Here is a 22,399-nt window from a genome sequence, read left to right on the forward strand (position 1 = left end):
CAAATCCATACACACTACAACACACACCCAAAAACAGTACAACAAACACACAACTCCTGGCTTCAATCAATTCTATGGAGACGGACCACGATAAAACGATTAACGGCGGGGGGGGGGGCGCCCCAAACCAAGCTACGCCACTGAGAACACACACACACTTAAACATTGCCAGGATATGCACAGCACACTACACACACAGATATACGTAGCGCACCTCACAAACTTACACATTCGGCAGATATACACACAACACAACACACACACACACATAACACACAACTCACAGTACAACACACACCAACATTCACTACAACACACACCCAAAAACAGTACAATACACAGAACACACACTTAAACATTGCACAGATACACACACATAACATACCTCTAACAGCACAACACACACCCACATTCACCACACACACCCAAAAAACAGTACAACACACACAAAACACACATTTAAACTTTGCACAGATACACAAAGACACAACACACACATACTGTATATACATAGCCCACCTCACACACTTACGCATTGGACAGATACATACAATATAACACACAAAACCACATACATTACAACACACACACACAAAAACAGTACAACACACACAAACACACAGAACACATAAAAAATTATTTGCCGTTTATTTAACAGTCTGTACCGGCAAATAAAAACTGTACCTAATGTACCATTTCTACTTTGTTCCCCATATCCGACTCTCCAGTCCTCCAGTTGCACTGAGAAATCTTTGACCTGGCCAATGCACCCATTGATCAATACAAAGTGGGTACACTGCACTCACCCTGTTAGTCAGTTGGATATCAGGCACTGCTCTGCCTTAAGGGTTTCCCAGACTCTTTTGGTTCATAGATAATGTTTGGTCGATGGGCATGAGCGCTGCATGCATTTGTTTGAATGTTATGAGTGTAAGAAGTTGAAGAATAAGACTGAGATGAAGATTTGTCATGTTATAGTGTACAATTTACTAAATAAATCGTGAAAAAAATATGTGTACATAGAAGTACAATCAAGAAATGAAAGTAGGATTAAAAAATAAATTATGATTCAAACTGATAATTGTTTGGATGGCGGTGGGTTGCGAAACAAATCTATAGGTGGAGGGGGTATGGATATTGTGGGCATAATTGGTGTTTGGTACACCTACAGGGGGTACCCAGATGATGAAAAATTTTCACTACAGTGTCACCGTAGGGGGATTTCCAATTGGGGTTCAGGTGGTCTTTTTAGAGACCCCTTTACAATTCCGTTGGTCTCTTCTCCTGGAGCCTATAGTCTCCCTCAGTGATTGACTATCATTAAGGGAGACCGTAAGCTCAAGGAGAAGCAGGGGCTGGCTGGCAACTTTTAGCCTGGGGGGCAAGTCAAGAGCACTGGCCCATAAGTAGCGCATAAGTGGCCCATAAGTAGCGCATTGTTAAATGCAGGTTTTTAATTAAAACACCACAGGCAGCTCTCCTGCATAAATAAATAAATAACAGGACACCACAGGCTGCTCTCCTGCATATGCAAAGAACAGGACACCACAGTCTGCTCTCCTGCATAAATAAATAATAGGACACCACAGGCTGCTCTCCTGCATATATAAAGAACAGGACACCAGAGGCTGCACCCCTGCGTAAAAGACAGGACACCACAGGCTGCACCCCTGCGTAAAAGACAGGACACCACAGGCTGCTCCACCTGTATAATAATAATGCCATGATGCCACAGGCTGCTCCCCCTGTATAATAATAATGCAATGACACCACAGGCTGCTCCCGCTGTATAATATAATAATAGTAATACCATGACACAAATTATTATACAGAGGGAGCAGCCTGTGGTGCCATGGCATTACTTTTATATTATACAGGGGGAGCAGCCTGTGCTGTCATGGCATTATTATTATTATACAGAGGGAGCAGCCTGTGGTGTCATGCCATTATTATTATACAGATGGAGCAGCCTGTGGTGTCATGGCATAATGCCATGACACCACAGGCTTCTCCCCTGTACAATAATAATTATGACACCACAGGTTCCTCCCACTGTATAATATAAAAGTAATGCCATGACACCACAGGCTGCTCCCTCTGTATAATAATAATGCAATGACACCACATGCTGCTCCCGCTGTATAATAATAATGCAATGATACCACAGGCTGCTCCCGCTGTATACTGTAATATAACAATAGTAATGCCATGACACAAATTATTATACAGGGGGAGCAGCCTGTGGTGCCATGGCATTACTTTTATATTATACAGGGGGAGCAGCCTGTGGTGTCATGCCATTATTATTATACAGAGGGAGCAGCCTGTGGCGTCATGGCATAATGCCATGACACCACAGGCTTCTCCCCCTGTACAATAATAATTATGACACCACAGGTTCCTCCCACTGTATAATATAAAAGTAATGCCATGACACCACAGGCTGCTCCCTCTGTATAATAATAATGCAATGACACCACATGCTGCTCCCGCTGTATAATAATAATGCAATGATACCACAGGCTGCTCCCGCTGTATACTGTAATATAACAATAGTAATGCCATGACACAAATTATTATACAGGGGGAGCAGCCTGTGGTGCCATGGCATTACTTTTATATTATACAGGGGGAGCAGCCTGTGGTGTCATGCCATTATTATTATACAGAGGGAGCAGCCTGTGGCGTCATGGCATAATGCCATGACACCACAGGCTGCTCCCCCTGTGCAATAATAATTATGACACCACAGGTTGCTCCCCCTGTATAATATAAAAGTAATGCCATGACACCACTGGCTGCTCCCTCTGTATAATAATAATGCAATGACACCACATGCTGCTCCCGCTGTATAATAATAATAATAATAATGCAATGACACCACAGGCTGCTCCCGCTGTATAATAATAATGCAATGACACCACAGGCTGCTCCCGCTGTATAATATAATAATAGTAATACCATGACACAAATTATTATACAGGGGGATCAGCCTGTGGTGTCATGGCATTATTATTATACAGCGGGAGCAGCCTGTGGTGTCATTGCATTATTATTATACAGCGGGAGCAGCATGTGGTGTCATTGCATTATTATTATACAGAGGGAGCAGCCTGTGGTGTCATGGCGTTATTATTATACAGCGGGAGCAGCCTGTGGTGTCATGGCATAATGCAATGACACCACAGGCTGCTCCCGCTGTATAATAATAATGCAATGACACCACTGGCTGCTTCCTCTGTATAATAATTATGCAATGACACCACAGGCTGCTCCCGCTGTATAATATAACAATTGTAATGCCATGACACAAATTATTATACAGGGGGAGCAGCCTGTGGCGTCATTGCATTATTATTATACAGAGGGAGCAGCCTGTGGTGTCATGGCATTACTTTTATATTATACAGGGGGAGCAGCCTGTGGTGTCATGGCATTATTATTATGCAGAGGGAGCAGCCTGTGGTGTCATGGCATAATGCCATGACACCACAGGCTGCTCCCCCTGTACAATAATAATTATGACACACCACAGGTTGCTCCCCCTGTATAATATAAAAGTAATGCCATGACACCACTGGCTGCTCCCTCTGTATAATAATAATGCAATGACACCACATGCTGCTCCCGCTGTATAATAATAATGCAATGACACCACAGGCTGCTCCCGCTGTATAATAATAATGCAATGACACCACAGGCTGCTCCCGCTGTATAATATAATAATAGTAATGCCATGACACAAATTATTATACAGGGGGAGCAGCCTGTGGTGTCATTGCATTATTATTATACAGAGGGAGCAGCCTGTGGTGTCATGGCATTACTTTTATATTATACAGGGGGAGCAGCCTGTGGTGTCATGGCGTTATTATTATACAGAGGGAGCAGCCTGTGGTGTCATGGCATAATGCAATGACACCACAGGCTGCTCCCGCTGTATAATAATAATGCAATGACACCACAGGCTGCTCCAGCTGTATAATAATAATGCAATGACACCACAGGCTGCTCCCGCTGTATAATATAATAATAGTAATGCCATGACACAAATTATTATACAGGGGGAGCAGCCTGTGGCGTCATTGCATTATTATTATACAGAGGGAGCAGCCTGTGGTGTCATGGCATTACTTTACTATTATACAGGGGGAGCAGCCTTTGGTGTCATGGTATTATTATTATGCAGAGGGAGCAGCCTGTGGTGTCATGGCATAATGCCATGACACCACAGGCTGCTCCCCCTGTACAATAATAATGACACCACAGGCTGCTCCCCCAGTATAATATAAAAGTAATGCCATGACACCACAGGCTGCTCCCCCTGTATAATAATTTGTGTCATGGCATTACTATTATTAATAGTAATGCCATGACACAAATTATTATACAGGTGGAGCAGCCTGTGGTGTCATGGCATTATTATTAATATACATGAAACTGAACAGCACAGCAGATATGTAGTTTTTTATGTTAACTTACTACTGTGTCTGTCACTGTCTGTAAAATTTCAGTTCCCCTCTCTGCGTCTCTGCGGCGGCGGCCTCCTGAAGTGTCCCCCACGCCACGAGTAGTTTAACGGGTGGCCCCAGCCTTCCTCCAGTCCAGTGCAGACGCGTGGGTGGGAGGCGTCAACGTCATGACGTCCCCACCGCACCTAGCGTCTGCCGACTGCCACTGCCGCCCGCCGGGGACAAGAGGGAACAGGCTGCCGGCCGGAGCCCTCCTCCACGTAGCCGTGGAGGCCGGCGGCCATGTTCCTGTGGCCGCAGCCCGCAGATATCATATAAAAAACCACAGGAACATGGCCGCCGGCAAAAAAAAAAAAAAAGCAAAGCGGCCGCGGACACGGCCGCGGCGGCGCGGCCCGCAGCACAGCAGCCAGAGCGGCCTGGGGGGCAGATGGCACCCTGCCCCCCGGCCCAGCCCGCCCCTGAGGAGAAGAGACCTACAGGATTGTCAAGGGTCCCTAAAAGACCACCAGGACCCCAATTGGGAATCCCCCTATGGTGACAATGTGACCGTGACACTGTAGTGAAAATCCCATCAATTGAGGGCCCCATGTAGGTGTAACAAACACCAATTATGCCCACAATATCCATACCCCCACCTATAGATTTGTTTCACAACCCACCCCATCCAAACAATTATCACTTTGAATCAGAACTTATTTTTTAATCCTACTTTCATTTCTTGATTGTACACTTACATTTTTCTCACGATTTATTGAGTAAATTGTACACTTTGTAACATGGCAATTCTTTTTCTCAGTCTTATTCTTCAACTTCTTACACTCAAACCTTATCAATCCACCCATTGATGATTGTGATGGCTGGATCAGTGGATTGGCTCGGCGGGTGTAGGGAAGAATTTGGCCCATTGCACCCATTCCCAGTGGGGCATTACAGTGGTGCGGGTAGCGTGCGTTGCGTCATGACATCATGTGGCCAGGCCCGTGGACCTGCTCCCACACTCAGGGGCTGCCCCACTGTTTGGTAGAGATGCCCGGTGCATATGCTTTACAGATCCCCAGACCTCAAAGACTGCTGCAGGTTCGGTGAGGGGAGTGGCAGTGGCAGGGAGCAGTGAATTTTTAATTAATTATGGCGGGGTAAGTAACGCCCACCCCGGTCCCTTCGCACTCAGCGCCTGTAATTACACACCCTAGAAACTGTACAATTTGAAAGTATAGAAATGGAGGTGTGGCCACGTTCCTTTCTGATTTTGTACCGATTTCTGACCCTCAGATGTTGGAGGATATGTCATACAGTAGGTGCTAAATTTCAGGAGTGGATGTGGAATTCATCAACACATACAAGTTATCAACTCAGGAGCGTTGTGTTTCAAACAACAACACCACACCTGATTTCATTGCCGTCATTGAGTATCAATGCAAACACATTCTAACATTATGGTGGAATCTATAACAAATTACAATCTTAGGTCTTTGGCACAGCATATTGTAAGATGACATTTTTCAGCAATTTTGGAAATAAAGAAACCCCAAGGGTTTCCCGGGCAACGCCGGGCGGGTCAGCTAGTATATATATATATCCCCTGAAGTTACCCATTATACTGCCTTTACTCTGTGTTTTGACAGTGTAATATTCCCCCATGCAGTTTGCGGCCAGTAATGACAAGTGCAAGGGGGCCCCCCTGTCTAAAGTGCCCCGGGCCCCCCGAAGGCTTAATCTGGCACTGACTCTGAGCGATTGGGATGAACTTATGCTTCTTAGCATAAGGATGAAGGCAATTTTAAATATGGCATTAACATTTGACAGACATTATTCAATATGTCCTGATTATACTATTCTGTTTTTTAGACATTTATGAAATGTGGGAAAGTACAAAAAAGAAGACAGGTGTAAACAAGCCAGTCTCCATCTTGTGGTCTATGCCTATCAGCAGCACAGTGACAACACAATTCACCCTGCTACACAATGTAATATACAATACTAACCTGTTTTCTGTGAGTGTGTGCCACAGATTGTGTAACCTAAATGTAGAAAGAACAGGAATGTTCTCCAGACTCCCATTTTGTCAAGATACCTAGAAATAATAAAGAAAAACAAGCAAAATATAAATAAAAGTGCTGAATTTGTGCTACAGAAAAGCATACATTTACCTTTAACCAAGTGTCTGATTCAAAGACGGACAAAAAAATGCAATAATGCATGCAAGCAGCATTGTAGCTTACTCAGCATGCCAACTTGTGATGTTGGTCAGATGCCAGGATCGCAACAACATGCAAGAGGCATCTCCTCTATTAAAAAGCTCCCATGTCGCCGCTGCCCCAGCCGCCTGTCAGACATCACACTGGCGGCAGGCTCGGGGATGTTTTGCAGCGGCTCAGGAGGACTCGGGCGCCTGAGTGCTCCAGAGTCCCCCAGAGCCGCCCCAAACATCCCCGAGCCTGCCGCATACGTCACTGCTGCAAAATGAATGGCGGCAGGCGGTTAGAGGCTGGGGGAGCGGCAGGGGTTAGAAGAGCTCCGGTATACGATCACAGGTGATTGGAGGGGCTGGGGGATGTAACGGGGGGCTCAAGAGGTGGTGCGCCAGTGGTGCACACCTGGACACCACTGGCGCACACCTATTTCATATTTGTGGTATGCCCGGAAATTTTCCGGGACAGCCGGCTGCGGCAGCGCAGCTGAGCCTGGAAAATTTCCGGGCATGCCACTCAAGGGGTTAATAGAAAAGATGCGTCTTGCATTTTTCGGTGATTCCAGCACTCTGACCGGGAGACACTCTCAAGATGGCCAGCTGAGTAAGCACCATCTTACTCAGCTGACCAACAGAAGCAAGGGTTGTTAGGCCAAGAAGTCTATGTGATAAAAGCAGACCCCGGGCTCCCAATCCCAGAAAACAGGGGCAGATTCCCAATAGTTGGGAATTTGTGTAAGACGCAGGAGCTGCGCTGAACTCTGAATCAGACCCTAAGTATACAGTATTTTATCAATCTTGGAAACATATTAGCAGCATACAAACATTGTTAAACAACTTTAGTTACATTCTTTAAACAAATATATGAATACTGTATACTCTGTGCAATCTCAGCTTAGGTCTTTTAACTAGTTTCTCCTTTTATCAAAGTGTGGGGCTTGCAATGTGCTCTAGTTTCTAGGATGCTGTCACATGAAAGCGAGTTTTACCAGACACTTTCGTGGAAACATGTCAGTCTATGCAGTGGCGGAACTCCCGGAGGCAATGGAGTCATTTGCCGCCGGGCGCCAGCCTTAAAGGGGGCACTGACTCCATTGCCCCCCTATGTCAAATATGCTCATTTATTGAGGTGCTGCCCGGCAGTATGCAGCGCCACGCGCCCCCCCCCCTTTGTAACCTGATTGTTGGCTGCCGTCTGAGCAAGTGGCAGCAAGTAACAGCCCGCCAACAGGAGCCGATCAGGAGACTCCTCTGCGCGAAGTGCCACGAAGGGATACGAAGGGGATGAAACCCCCCCCCCCAGAAGAAAAGTATAGCTCCGCCCCAGAGCGCACCCCGCGTGGTGTCAGCGCCGCGGCCGGGTGTCAGCCTGGACAACCTCCCATCACCAGCAGCCGTTGAAGACCCCCCCCCCCCCCAGGGAGAAGCATACTCAGAAGCGCCACCGTCCGTGGGGAAGCCCCAGCCTGCCGAGGTCGCTCCAAGCTCCTGCTCAGCCGGACCGCAGCAGCGCAATCAGCAAAATCCCGGGGAGCTGCAGCGTAACTAGCAAGCTGAGGTGAAGGTACCTGTCAGCCCCTCATCCCCCCGTCACCTCACACCCAAACAGCCTGCGTTGTGGGGCCTTGTGCCGGTCACATCGCATTGGTGCTGCCCACCTCACACTGTGGTTCTGGGTGCCTGCATCCGGACTGTAGCAGCACCCGGCTGGTACCCACCAATCTTATTTCTCTGCCTGACCCCCACCCCCCCTCGCTCTCTGCCTGACCTCCCCCCCTCGCTCTCTGCCTGACCCCCCCCCCTCGCTCTCTGCCTGACACCTCTATCTCTCTCCCTCTCTTCTCTCTCTCTCTGCCTGACACCCCTCTCTCTCTGCCTGACACCCCTCTCTTAACTGCCCACCTCTCTCTCTGCCTGACCCCCTCTCTCTCTGCCTGACCCCCCTCTCTCTCTCTGCCTGACACCCCCCCTCTTTGCCTGCCCCCCCTTTCTCTGCCTGACACCTCCCTCTCTTTCTCTCTGACCCCCCTCTCCCTCTCTGCCTTACAGCTCCCACTCTCTCTCTGCCTGACACCCCTCTCTCTCACTGCCTGACACCTCTCTGTCGCTCTCTCTGCCTGACACCCCTCTCTCTAACAGCCCCCCCTCTCTCTGACTGACCCCCCCTCTCTCTCTGCCTGACACCCCTCTCTTTCTCTGCCTGTCCCCCCCTCTCTGCATGATGCCCCTCTCTCTGCCTGACCCCCCTCTCTCTCTCTGCCTGACCCCCCTCTCTCTCTCTGCCTGACCCCCCCTCTCTCTCTCTCTGCCTGACAGCACCCTCTCTCTCTTTGCCTGACAGCTCCCTCTCTCTCTCTGCCTGACACCCCTTTCTCTCTGCCTGACACCTCTCTGTCTCTCTCTCTGCCTGACACCTCTCTGTCTCTCTCTCTGCCTGATCCCACCCCTCTCTCTCTGCCTGACCCCCCCCTCTCTCTCTCTCTCTCTCTGCCTGACACTTCCCTCTTTCTCTCTGCCTGACACCCCTCTCTCTCTCTCTCTGCCTGACACCTCTCTATCTCTCTGTCTGCCTTACCCCCCTCTTTCTTTCTGCCTGACCCCACTCCCAACCATTTCTCTTTGCCTGACCCCACTAACTCTGCTTGACTTCTGCTCTCATCCATAGGCGAATCTAGGGGGTGGTCCGGGGGTGCACAGGGAACCGGAGATACGGCCAGGCAAACCTGGAATGTTTTCCCTATAGGATAACATGGGACCCGCTAATTCCGACCCCCACCCAGTTCAACGGTTGCCAGTTCCCCCTTCGTCATCACTGAAGCTCGAGGTTGATCTCAGTCGAACCCAAATCGCTGGGCCTTCAATCTGATACCAGGCTGGATCCATATGGGTTAATTGGTTCCAGGGATATTGAGGTTAAACCATTTTTTTTTTCCATTTCTTAAATGTAATTTCATGACTGTTTATGTTCTTTGAGGGCAGATTTCTCTGGAACCAAACAGCCCAGTTTCACAGGACCAAAATCATTCGAAGCCCACTCAAAAGTTCTTCAATATGATACTGGTCTCATGTAAATGGGTCAGTTGGTTCCGAAGATATAGCTGGTTGGTTAAAGTGGGGTAGGGAGAGGGGAGTGGTTGTCTCTCCCCCTCACACCAGAAAATGCAGGGACTATGCTGGTGTATAAGGGGTCAGCCTGGGAATGTCTCTGCACGATCCTGGGACCATATTCCCGGGTAAATCCCTGCATTTTCTGTTGTGAAAGGGGTATTGTTTCAAACAGCCGTGACCTGCAGTGCTCTGAATACAGCCGGGCAGCCCCCTGCTCTCTGCCCAGCTGTCAATGACTGTCATCCCTGCAGCTTCTGCTCCAATTCTTCTCCCCGCTTTCACCTCAGCCCGCCCCCCCCTTTAATCACGTGGTGCCGGCGCCCGGCGTGCTCCCCCGATGTCACGCACAATAACAGCGCGCACAATATTTAAAATGTCCACTCGGCTAGAGGGGACACCAGAAGGGGAGTGGGAGCATGCTCTTCGCTGCGCTCTGCTCCTCTCCCCATAGAAGCAGCTGCACCACTCTCCTTCTCTCCCTGCAGCAGCAGCGAAGGCTCATATAAAAATTTACAGTAAGTGGCACTTTTGGGGGCATTGCTTAAGGGACGCTACAAGTGGCGGTATGTGGGGGCATTACGCATAATGTGTGGCTTAATGTGTAAGGGGCATTACGGTGTGCAGCATCATGTGTAAGTGGCATTATGTGTGCAGCATCATGTGTAAGGGACATTATGTGGGCAGCATCATGTGTAATGGGTACTATGGTGTGCGGCATCATGTGTAATGGGTACTATGGTGTGCGGCATCATGTGTAATGGGTACTATGGTGTGCGGCATCATGTGTAATGGGTACTATGGTGTGCGCCATCATGTGTAATGGGTACTATGGTGCCATCAAGCAAGAACCCCCTAGCAATGAGCACGTAGGTAAGCAGCACTTATGTGGCAAATATGTAATGGGCATTACGGTTTGTTATATAGTATGTAATGGGCATCATGATGTGTGGCACAATGTGTAATGGGCATTATGGCGTGTGGCCTTATGTGTAATTGGCATTACAGCTTGTGGCTTTATGTGTAATGGGTATTACGGAGTTTGCTAAAATGTGTAATGGGCATTACTGTGTATGGTCTAAAGTGTAATACCACACCCCTTTTGTGATGACACGCCTCCTTTCCATGAGGCCACGCCCCCTTTTTTGCTGCGCGGCTACGCCGCGCAAAGGTCCCCCTGCTGTTATGTCTACATCTGGGACCACCCATTACCATAATTCTAGATTCGCCTATGCTCTCATCCCCTTTCTCTTTGTACCTGACCCCTCTCTCTTACCACTCTCTCTATTCCTGACACTCTCGCTTTCCCCACACTTTCTATCCCTGACATTATATCTATCCTTGACACTATCTCGCTCTCCCCTCTCATTTCCTCACTTTCCTGATGCCCCCCCCCCCCCCCCCGTCATTCTTTCTCTCTAGCTATCTATCTATGGGGGGCACCAACTTTTTTCTTGCCTCCGGGCATCATGGATGAACTTACGCCACTGAGTCTATGCACCCTGTAATCTCCATTACACATCTGATAAACATATTATTCTAGCTATAACATTTTTCAAAAACCTAGGAATGATCAGGTATGTACAATGGGGGTTATTCAGACCTGATTGCACAGCTACGAATTCGCAAGCCAGGCAATAATATAACGACTGCACATGCGTGCCGCGCCCAGTACGCATGGCAAGGCCATCCAGCTATAAAATCCAGCATCTTTATTTAATCAAACTACAAACCCAAGTAGATTACAGGAAGCCAGCGTTTTTATGGTAGTGTCAGGGAAAAAGCCTTTGTGACCAAACGTTTTCAAAGAAGGGTGTGTGACATCCACTCTGGCCCCGATAAGCACTGTATGAGTAAGTCCTGAGCTATGCACAGATTGCACACACTGGAAAAATCATTCAATGATGAGTGAGTTGTGCACGGATGGGGGGGGTGTGCAGCGGCTATCTGATCACATGGCTCTGCAAATTAGCAGAGAACCAATCAGCTCTGAATAACCCAAAATGTGCAGTATACTTCTACTGAATTATATTAAGTAGAGTACATATTTAATTTGTTATTAAAAATATACAATGTAATCAAAGTGTTATAATGATATCATAGCCAGTCCCCAGAGGCGGAACTACCATTGGTGCAGCAGGTGCATTGCACCGGGGCCCCTGACAACTAAGGGGCCCACTGCTGCTCAAACCAGCAATGAAGTATTGTGAACTTTGGTTGGGGTGGAGGAGGGGGGCCCTAAACTATATATTTGCACCTAAGCCCACAACCCACAAGTTCCGCCACTGCCAGTCCCACTTGTTAAATTAGCCCCTATCGCAGCACATTTTTTAAATTTTGACAAATTGGGGCCTACTGTATTACATTTGGCTCAAAGGGCCTTATTCTAGTTCACTCTTTCTGACAAAATCCTTCTTAGATGGACAAAACCATGGACACTGCTGGGGGGGGGGGGGCAGATGTAAAATGTGCAGAGAAAATTAGATTTGGGTGAGTTATTTTGTTTCTGTGCAGGGTAAATACTGACTGCTTTATTTTTACACTGCAATATAGATCTCACTTTGAAGTAAAACCCCACCCAAATCTAATTCTCTCTGTACAAGTAACATCTGCCCCACCTGCAGTGCACATGGTTTTGTCCATCATGAAGGATTTTGTCAGAAAGACTAGAATAAGGCCCTTTGAGCCAAATGTAATACAGTAGGCCCAAATTTGTCATAATTTCAAAATGTGCCACGATAGGGGCTAATTTAACAAGTGGGACTGGCTATGATATCATTATAACACTTTGATTACATTGTATATTTGTAATATGGAATTAAATATGTACTCTACTTAATATAATTCAGCAGAAGTATACTGCATATTACGGGTTATTCAGAGCTGATTGGTTCTCTGCTAATTTGCAGAGCCATGTGATCAGATAGCCGCTGCATTACATTTGCGCATAGCTAATGAGTTGCTAATTAAATATGTGCATATTTAATGAACGGCTCCTCTATTTCCCATTGGCAGCAGGGACCCCTGCCGATGAAATTACAATCTCCTAATGGACCCACTGCTTCCTCCTCCTGAGCACGGACCGCGCTTCCCGGATCCCCAGTGCCCCCACTGTCTGTGCACCAGCTGCAGCCTCCTCCTGCATCAAACTCCTGAATGATGCTTTTATGCATACTGCTGCCCGGATGGATCGCTGCCAGATACCAGGGGAGAGGGGGGTACCAGCTGCTGGTTACCAGGGGAGAGGGGGGGTACCAGCTGCCGGGTACCAGGAGGGGCCGGGACAGATACCAGGGGAGGGGGAGTCTAGTGTGGGATCTTAAATACCGTTTCAGAGCCATTCTCACTGCATTAAAAAGGGCTCTGAAACATGTAGGACTCTGCTTTTTAAACGTTATCTTTAACCTGTAAATCAACTCTGGCACTTTCCCACTGCAGCCTTAAACGTTTTGAAATGTGAAAAAAACGGCAATATACTGTTTAACAATTGCAGTGTGAAATGGGTACTAGTGGATGAATTTGCCCAATTTTAACAACACACTGTTGTATATTATATCATTAATATAATAAGTGCTTGTTTGATGTTAATGTTCGGTATCTTGGGGTGCAAGATGTCATAAACAAAATGCAGTTTAATAAAATTTAATTACATTTTTTGTAATTTTTGAGAAAGGACTTGGATTCTCTGTTTATTGTTGCCAACTCCTGGTCTGTTCCCTCTATAAGATAACAGCCAGGCAGGCTACATGGGAGATGCTACAGAAATAAGCACGGTATGGGCATGATGGCATGATGAATGTGTTATAATGGCTGCACCGCAACTACCAGCATTGTAAAGCAAGGAAAGAGCCACTATGAGACAATTTGCAACAACTCCCGTCACCATCTACCCTAGACCATCCACTGCAGACATACATGCCTACATTTATTACAGCATTGCCACCCAAGATTAGTGATCTTCACAGATATGTCGGTAGAGTAGGCAAGAGCATACTTAGGCCAGTCACCTACTGGCATTCTGTTACTTGCCTATTTATTGTGCTAGATAAGCTTTTATCTGGCGGAACGGACAACCTCTGGAATAATTGAACTATTGACTCACATTTAAAAATAGTCCCAGAGACAAAACTGCTGGTGGTTTCCTGATCTCTGTGATATTTGTTATGTCTGGGGGATTGTATGAAGGTATGATTCATGTTTATTTCACATAGAAATTCCGGTTGCCACTAATTGCATTATTATTTCATATTAAATGCTGCTTCTTAGAATAGCCACCCACACTCTCCCCCACCCACACTCTCCCACACCCACACTATTATGACGCTACCTTCTATATAATGTTACCCCACTTCTTAGACTGTAAGTTCATTTGGCCAGAGCAGTCTCTTCCTTCTGGCTTCTGTCATTATATGTCATTGATGCCAAAGGTCACACATAAAAATGTAATAATGCTACTTATGTATGACACAGATGTTGTCTCTATAGCAATTTACATTTCTGTGTCCATTAACATCAGCCAGGTTACTTTTGACCTGAAGGGTTCACTATTGTTCTCAAACACTGATTCACAGCCAAGTCTCTAGTATGTGTAGCTTGTAACAACACAAATGTCTTCCCTCATTGTAAACTTGCTAGTAATAGAATACATTAATTGCCATCAACTAAGCCTCTTGTTTCAAGGAATTCCTCTACACAGTGACTTTTAACATGTACAAGGTTTCTAGTAATTGCTGATGATGTGTGGTCCACCGCTCTGCCTACACACAAGTGCTGTGCTTTAATGATTGCAGATTTATGTTTGATAAAGTGAGTTGTTTCAGTATTTATATAGCTCCTTACAGAAGGGAAGTGATGTGTCCAGCCAAAAACATTATAAGACACAGCTGCTAAGCAGCTGCTTAGAAATAGTGTGACTTTAAATGTGCACATCCCTCTTGTCTTATGATTTGAGGCTAACATCTGTATCATTGGGTACTGGTATGCGAATGGCTGACAGACAATGGGCTGGCATCGAATTACTACAGTTAGTGGTAACTTCTGCTACACCTACTGGCTCTACATTCAATGTTTCATTGTTAAACCTGCTTTAACAATGGAACTATACAGTATAGGAAGACTCCATCTTGCCATGCTTACTATGAAAATGGTAGACTAACTCATTAGTACCAGTAAGTAGCGAGTACTGCTTACCTGATTAAAAACAAAAAAAAATAATGAACAAATAATCAACTGACAATACTAATGCATCCAATGCCAAAGAAGACAATTTAATCTACAGCAATTACTATTCCTGGCGCATACCAGGCGCATATGCTATTCTCTTCATGTTAAGGCCCCCTTGCATCCTAAGGACAAGTCGGCCAGACTTCCCCTGAGCTCCCCCAGCAGCTCCCCGGGAGAGCTCACTAGATCTGGCACTTGATGTGCCATTTTTTTACATGTGATAAATTGCATGCAATTTATCACAAGTAAGCTGGGGAGCTGCTGGTGGGGGCAGCAGAAATGAAAATTCCTATTCAAAAGACTGGGAGACCGCTGATTGGCTGAGAGAGCTCTCTCAGCCAATCAGTGTCAGCCCAGTTTTTTTAATAGGATTTTTAAATTCTAATGAACATCTAGTTAATTACACCCCACTTACTCCAGAATGGGCCATGTTTGGCCTTCTCCATGAGGGAATAAGAGCCCCCAAAGCAGTTAAAATGTCTGCTGGCAATCTCAACTGCTGTCCGTAAGACCATTTTGCAAGTATGGATTTAAAACACCCCTCCAACCTTGAAAATCTTTAGTGATAAGTTATTCTTCATCTTTCATAGGGACTGGCTGGAAGCCTCTCTTCGAAAAGAAGCTTGCACCAAAAAACTCTTTGATACCTGGGGCAGCTATATAGAGACATTACCAATGTCCACCAAACAAGCCATTAATCAATGCTTTCAAGGAACTCTTTGGTATGAAGAACGTGTTCAACTGAATGACCCTCCAATACTTTTAGAATAATTTCCTTTTGGATATGTTACACTAGCACAATATTTTATTACATCTTTAAGAACTCTTTGAATTTGTAGATCCTACTATTCTTCCATACATATATGATGTGTATTGTATTGTATCTGCGATTTTGTATTGCTTTGAAGCTTTGACCACATAAAAAAGCTTTAAAAAAAAAAATTCTTCTGCCGCACCGTCAGGTGCTTAGCATCCATGATGTGCCTCTGACAGCTGCACAGCCTGTCCGACCTGTCGATGGGCATGGGACTGTGCATCAGATACAAACGGATGTCATACACTAGCTATTTGGGCCAATTTCACCCGATTTCTCAGCCACTGTAGTATATGGGGGCCTTTGGAATCATCAGGCTACTGGGTAAACTCACTCTGGCTATGCAGAATTGCCCATGTGAGAAGAAATTCTCCCTCAAGTCAATCTTTTCCAACTTCAGTAACTGCCCTTAGGTTTTGTTGATGGTCATACTAAAGCAAACCTTTGGGATGAACTACAACCTCTTGAACTTTAAGGGGGTGCTCTCAGGGCCGCCGATAGGGAACAACTGTCCCGGGCCCAGACCTCTGGAAGGGCCCGGGCAGCTAATTTTGCCCACGGCAATCCCCTCCCCCCCCCCTGACTGCCTCCGCTGTGCTACTTGCGCTGTGCTCGGTGCACTGAATGGAGCACAGGCTTTGTCAATGCAGGATGCCGGCAGCCAATTAAAAAGCTGCACCGGCTTTTGAGTCTATCAGAGCTCGTGTACCGTTAGCCAATCAGAGCGGATGCCGGTGCTGCATTTTAACTGGCCGCAGGTGTACTGCATTGAAGAAGCCTGGGCGTCGGGTCAGCAGGAGGGGATGAGGGAGCAGGAGTCGGGTGGTAAGTGAAGGGGGGGAGGGGATCAGTCCCAGGCCCAAAATTCCTAGTGGCAGCCCTGGGTGCTCTGGTTGTATGAGTGGTATGTGGGGTATGAACACCAACTCCCCACAAGCACAGCTGGTGAAGACTGTAGCTTTGAAAACATTCCTGTGGAGGGCCTTCACTTGCACAGAAAAAAAGATTTAACAATAGACTAGCGCTATAAGAAAACCAAATAAATGTATCTGGAATATGAAGCAGGATTCTGCAACAGAATTCTTCCTGGTGTTATAAATGATAAGAACTTACAATGAAATTCTATCAGGTGTTCACGTAATGGTTTCTTTAGTAATAGCTTCAGGGTAGCAGGGAATGGACGGCATGAAATCAACTTACATTTGCGTTCTGTCTCGCGTTCATAACAAAGGTTTCTTTTACCAATGGACGCCAGATGACAGGTAACAGGAAAATTTATTCACAAGAAGTAATCCACATGGATCCATACGATAAAAAGTAGAAGTTTAAAAAAAGTCCAAAGAAGCAGTCAGTAGCTGGAACAGACGTGCGGCGGCTTCTCCCGTAGTGACAGGCGTGCTGCAGAAACGCCGGCAGGGGAGATCCGTGTGATGCCGCTGTGTGGAGTCCGGCTTGCTGATGCTGCTGAGCGGTCTAATCAACGCGTTTCGGATATTACCATATATCCTTTTTCAAGATGTGCCGCTGTGGAGACCGGAGGTGCTTTTAAGGAGGATCTGTCAGGTCACATGTTCTCAGATCCAGCCTCTATATTCGAACCTAGCCCGGCTTCAAACTTTAGAGCATATTTCTATCTATCTAAAGTGCATGATGAATTTAAAATACATATATCAAATGCATATTAAAATACATATTAAAAATTACATATTAAAAAAGGGGACATAAAATTCATACAGGTGGCTAAAATGTATAAAAACAATCATATTTATACAAAGTGAAAAAAGGAACAATTTGCACAATAAAAACTAGCAGCATATATACATTATAGCAGAGTTTATAATTGCACTTGTAATTGTTACAGTCTGACTGATATAGTGACTCATATAAAGCCGGACATTTGTAAGAGAAAAAGACACAAATAAAGGGGGACATGGTTAGTATTGTACAAAAATTACCATATCCCACCACCCACCATACATGGTGTTTATATAAGCCATTTATACTCATAGTCAGCATTTAATCCTTTTGGGACCATAGTATTTAATGTAAAAATGCATTTCATTTCTGTCTTGGCTAGACGTTCTTCAATGTCATTTTTTCTCCAGTCAGATTTGCACAGTTTAATGCCACAGAAAGATTTGAGACCCCTGATGTCACAATTGTGCTTCTCCTTGAAGTGTAATGAAACGCTATGTAGTTCATAGCCCTTCTTGACATTGCGGGCATGTTCTGCTAGGCGGTCCTTAAGATGTCTACTGGTCCGCCCAACATACTGCTCCCCGCAATGACATTCTAGAAGGTACACAACGTTTTTGGAGTTGCACGTGATGAAGTCGTTTATAGTAAACTTCTCATTGCTAGTATTGGACATATACTCCATGATTTTTGGTGGAGTTTTACACCCTTTACACATAGAGCAAGAGCCGCAGCGGTAGAAACCCTTAGACAATACCCTGGTAGTTCTTTTGGGTACAGTTTGAGCACTCCTAACCAGGATATTGCTAAGGTTATCCGCCCTGCGGTACACAAACTTAGGCCGACATCCTATATATTCTTTCAAAATAGGATCCCTAGTAAGGACTCCCCAGTGTTTAACAATGAGTTTCTCAAGCTGTTTGTGCTGAGAAGTGTACTTGGTGATAAAACGTACTTCTTTGCTTTCTGGCTTAATGATTTTGTCGGTTGGGACAGCATCATGGTTTTTGTTATATGCTTCATCAATCCAAATGGGGTTATAGCCTTTCTGACAAAAATTTCCTTTCATAATTTCAGCTTGGGTCTCATAATCACTGGTATTGGTGCAATTCCTTCTAAGTCTATAGAACTGACTAGAAGGAATGCTCTTTATCCAGTTGGCATGGTGATTACTCCTGATACTTATATATGAGCAGCAGTCAGTAGGCTTAGTATAGTTTTTTGTGCAAATTTTTAAATTATCAACAAAAATAGTAAGGTCAAGGAAATTAACAGTGAGGGGGCTAATGGTATAAGTTAGATCGATATTTTGATCATTATTATTTAAATACAGACAAAAGTCATTCAAGGCCTCTTGACCCCCCCTCCAGACGAACAGGAGGTCATCTATGTATCTGACCCATAGCACCAGGCTGGCACTCCAGGGGTGGTTGGACCAAACTTGTTGGTCCTCCCACCTTGCCATGAATAAATTAGCATAGCTGGGTGCCAGCCTGGTGCCCATAGCAGTTCCTGCCGTCTGGAGGTAAAAGTCACCCTCGTACCAAAAGAAATTGTTATTCAAAATCATGGCGATACCTTCTAGAATGAAATCCTTTTTTATGCCATCTATATTTGCTTTTGTTAGATGATGTTCCGTGGCAGCAATGCCATGATGATGCTGGATGATAGTGTAAAGGGCTCTAACATCGGCAGTGACAAGAAGGTCACCTTCCTCCCATGCCAGCCCTGATAATTTTTCTATAACAGCCGCAGTGTCCTTTGTATACGATCTGGTGTTTTTGACCAATGGCTGTATTTTGTGGTCTATGAAGTGGGACAAGTTAGAAGTAATAGACCCCACCCCTGCCACGATAGGACGGCCTGGGGGGTTGACAATACTTTTGTGAACTTTGGGTAAAATATATATTACCGGCACTGAAGGGCTCTCTATTTTAAGATATTTAGCCTCCTCCTCTGTAATGATATTTTGCGCCAAATAAAGATTAATGAAAACATCCATCTTTTTTTGGATTTGGGCGGTGGGGTCTCCTCTCAATTTTTTGTAGGTGTCTTTATCTGCCAATTGGTTGGCAATTTCTCTGTGATAATCTACCTTATTGAGGATTACAACCCCACCGCCCTTATCCGCCGGTTTTATTACTATGTTTTCATTGTTTTTTAAGGTTTTTATGGCCTTTCTTTGGCCTAACGTTAAATTGTTCCTTTCTTTACTTTTAAAAGACATTTTGTGTAGATCTTCTTTAACTAAATTAAGCCAGAAAGCAAAGAAGTACGTTTTATCACCAAGTACACTTCTCAGCACAAACAGCTTGAGAAACTCATTGTTAAACACTGGGGAGTCCTTACTAGGGATCCTATTTTGAAAGAATATATAGGATGTCGGCCTAAGTTTGTGTACCGCAGGGCGGATAACCTTAGCAATATCCTGGTTAGGAGTGCTCAAACTGTACCCAAAAGAACTACCAGGGTATTGTCTAAGGGTTTCTACCGCTGCGGCTCTTGCTCTATGTGTAAAGGGTGTAAAACTCCACCAAAAATCATGGAGTATATGTCCAATACTAGCAATGAGAAGTTTACTATAAACGACTTCATCACGTGCAACTCCAAAAACGTTGTGTACCTTCTAGAATGTCATTGCGGGGAGCAGTATGTTGGGCGGACCAGTAGACATCTTAAGGACCGCCTAGCAGAACATGCCCGCAATGTCAAGAAGGGCTATGAACTACATAGCGTTTCATTACACTTCAAGGAGAAGCACAATTGTGACATCAGGGGTCTCAAATCTTTCTGTGGCATTAAACTGTGCAAATCTGACTGGAGAAAAAATGACATTGAAGAACGTCTAGCCAAGACAGAAATGAAATGCATTTTTACATTAAATACTATGGTCCCAAAAGGATTAAATGCTGACTATGAGTATAAATGGCTTATATAAACACCATGTATGGTGGGTGGTGGGATATGGTAATTTTTGTACAATACTAACCATGTCCCCCTTTATTTGTGTCTTTTTCTCTTACAAATGTCCGGCTTCATATGAGTCACTATATCAGTCAGACTGTAACAATTACAAGTGCAATTATAAACTCTGCTATAATGTATATATGCTGCTAGTTTTTATTGTGCAAATTGTTCCTTTTTTCACTTTGTATAAATATGATTGTTTTTATACATTTTAGCCACCTGTATGAATTTTATGTCCCCTTTTTTAATATGTAATTTTTAATATGTATTTTAATATGCATTTGATATATGTATTTTAAATTCATCATGCACTTTAGATAGATAGAAATATGCTCTAAAGTTTGAAGCCGGGCTAGGTTCGAATATAGAGGCTGGATCTGAGAACATGTGACCTGACAGATCCTCCTTAAAAGCACCTCCGGTCTCCACAGCGGCACATCTTGAAAAAGGATATATGGTAATATCCGAAACGCGTTGATTAGACCGCTCAGCAGCATCAGCAAGCCGGACTCCACACAGCGGCATCACACGGATCTCCCCTGCCGGCGTTTCTGCAGCACGCCTGTCACTACGGGAGAAGCCGCCGCACGTCTGTTCCAGCTACTGACTGCTTCTTTGGACTTTTTTTAAACTTCTACTTTTTATCGTATGGATCCATGTGGATTACTTCTTGTGAATAAATTTTCCTGTTACCTGTCATCTGGCGTCCATTGGTAAAAGAAACCTTTGTTATGAACGCGAGACAGAACGCAAATGTAAGTTGATTTCATGCCGTCCATTCCCTGCTACCCTGAAGCTATTACTAAAGAAACCATTACGTGAACACCTGATAGAATTTCATTGTAAGTTCTTATCATTTATAACACCAGGAAGAATTCTGTTGCAGAATCCTGCTTCATATTCCAGATACATTTATTTGGTTTTCTTATAGCGCTAGTCTATTGTTAAATCTTTTTTTCTGTGCATTGTATATTTGGGTTTTCTGGGCGTTAACCCGTCACAATAGACCAGCAGCTCCATTAGTCCAGCGCTGGGTACACATACAAATCTTTGGCCTTCACTTGCAGCCTGGACGGGTTGAGGAGTCGCAGTATCATCTCTGGAGTCTACAGACCTACAGTATACTAAATTTCTGTCCCTGAGTGTGACTAATGACTGTAGCCATATCATTTTTGGGGTCAGAATGGCACCCCTGAATTCACATTTGACACTTTTGGGGTTTATTAGTACAAAATCCTGAATTTGATTTTTAGGTATTCGTGTTTGAAACCTTTGTACGTCACAAATAAATCAATATCTTACAAGCCATAAGAGATATTGAGAAATACGTGAAAACACATTTTACCCCTTTTCACCCCCCTAGGGGGTCAAATTTACATAACACTCCCAAAATGTTTATGTTTCTAGGTCCAGGTTTTTTGGATGGGCATTGATCAGTCAGTCAGTACATTTGTTATTATACATTAAGATAAATCTGTGGCTAGCTTGCTTGGATATGCTGTTAAACTACTTTCAGGTACAAATAAATCTTGCTGGAGTAAATGTAAGCTTCAACAAATTATCACTGTCAGTATAGTATATCTTAAATAATAACAGATCTGCCAGCTATTATAAACAGCGCACAGCTGTGCGCACATGGGCCCCAAATCTCTGCAGTCATACACAATGCAGAGAGTAATTAATGAATGAGATGCATATTCCAATCTGTACTTTTATGTTTGCTGGCAGAGAATCAAGCAAATTAGGCTGACACATTGCATGACAAATATGCTTGTAAAAACATAAAACAGAATACACAAAGCATAAGAACCAGGTGTAGTGTACAGTTGGTCCTTAAACTTATTTTATTTTCTGCCTTACTATTACATTTTCTTCTTGCATTAACTAAATGTACTGACCTGTGAACCTTTGCTAAACTTTGGGTGCATA

The 22,399-nt window shown here is 44.8% G+C and overlaps 1 protein-coding gene across 1 annotated transcript in view; it reads right to left on the bottom strand.

Annotated features, from left to right (window-relative positions):
- Nucleotides 1-22,399, bottom strand: part of LOC146080913 (collagen alpha-4(VI) chain-like) — a 212,229-nt gene that overhangs the window by 169,891 nt on the left and 19,939 nt on the right. The window contains exon 2 of the mRNA XM_083188615.1: nucleotides 6,461-6,549. Coding sequence (XP_083044741.1) covers nucleotides 6,461-6,536 — 76 coding nt within the window. The 5' untranslated portion in view covers nucleotides 6,537-6,549. The remainder of the gene's footprint in view (nucleotides 1-6,460; nucleotides 6,550-22,399) is intronic.

This window comes from Crinia signifera, chromosome 5, assembly GCF_055691185.1.
Source record: "Crinia signifera chromosome 5, ASM5569118v1, whole genome shotgun sequence".
Lineage (NCBI taxonomy): Eukaryota > Metazoa > Chordata > Amphibia > Anura > Myobatrachidae > Crinia > Crinia signifera.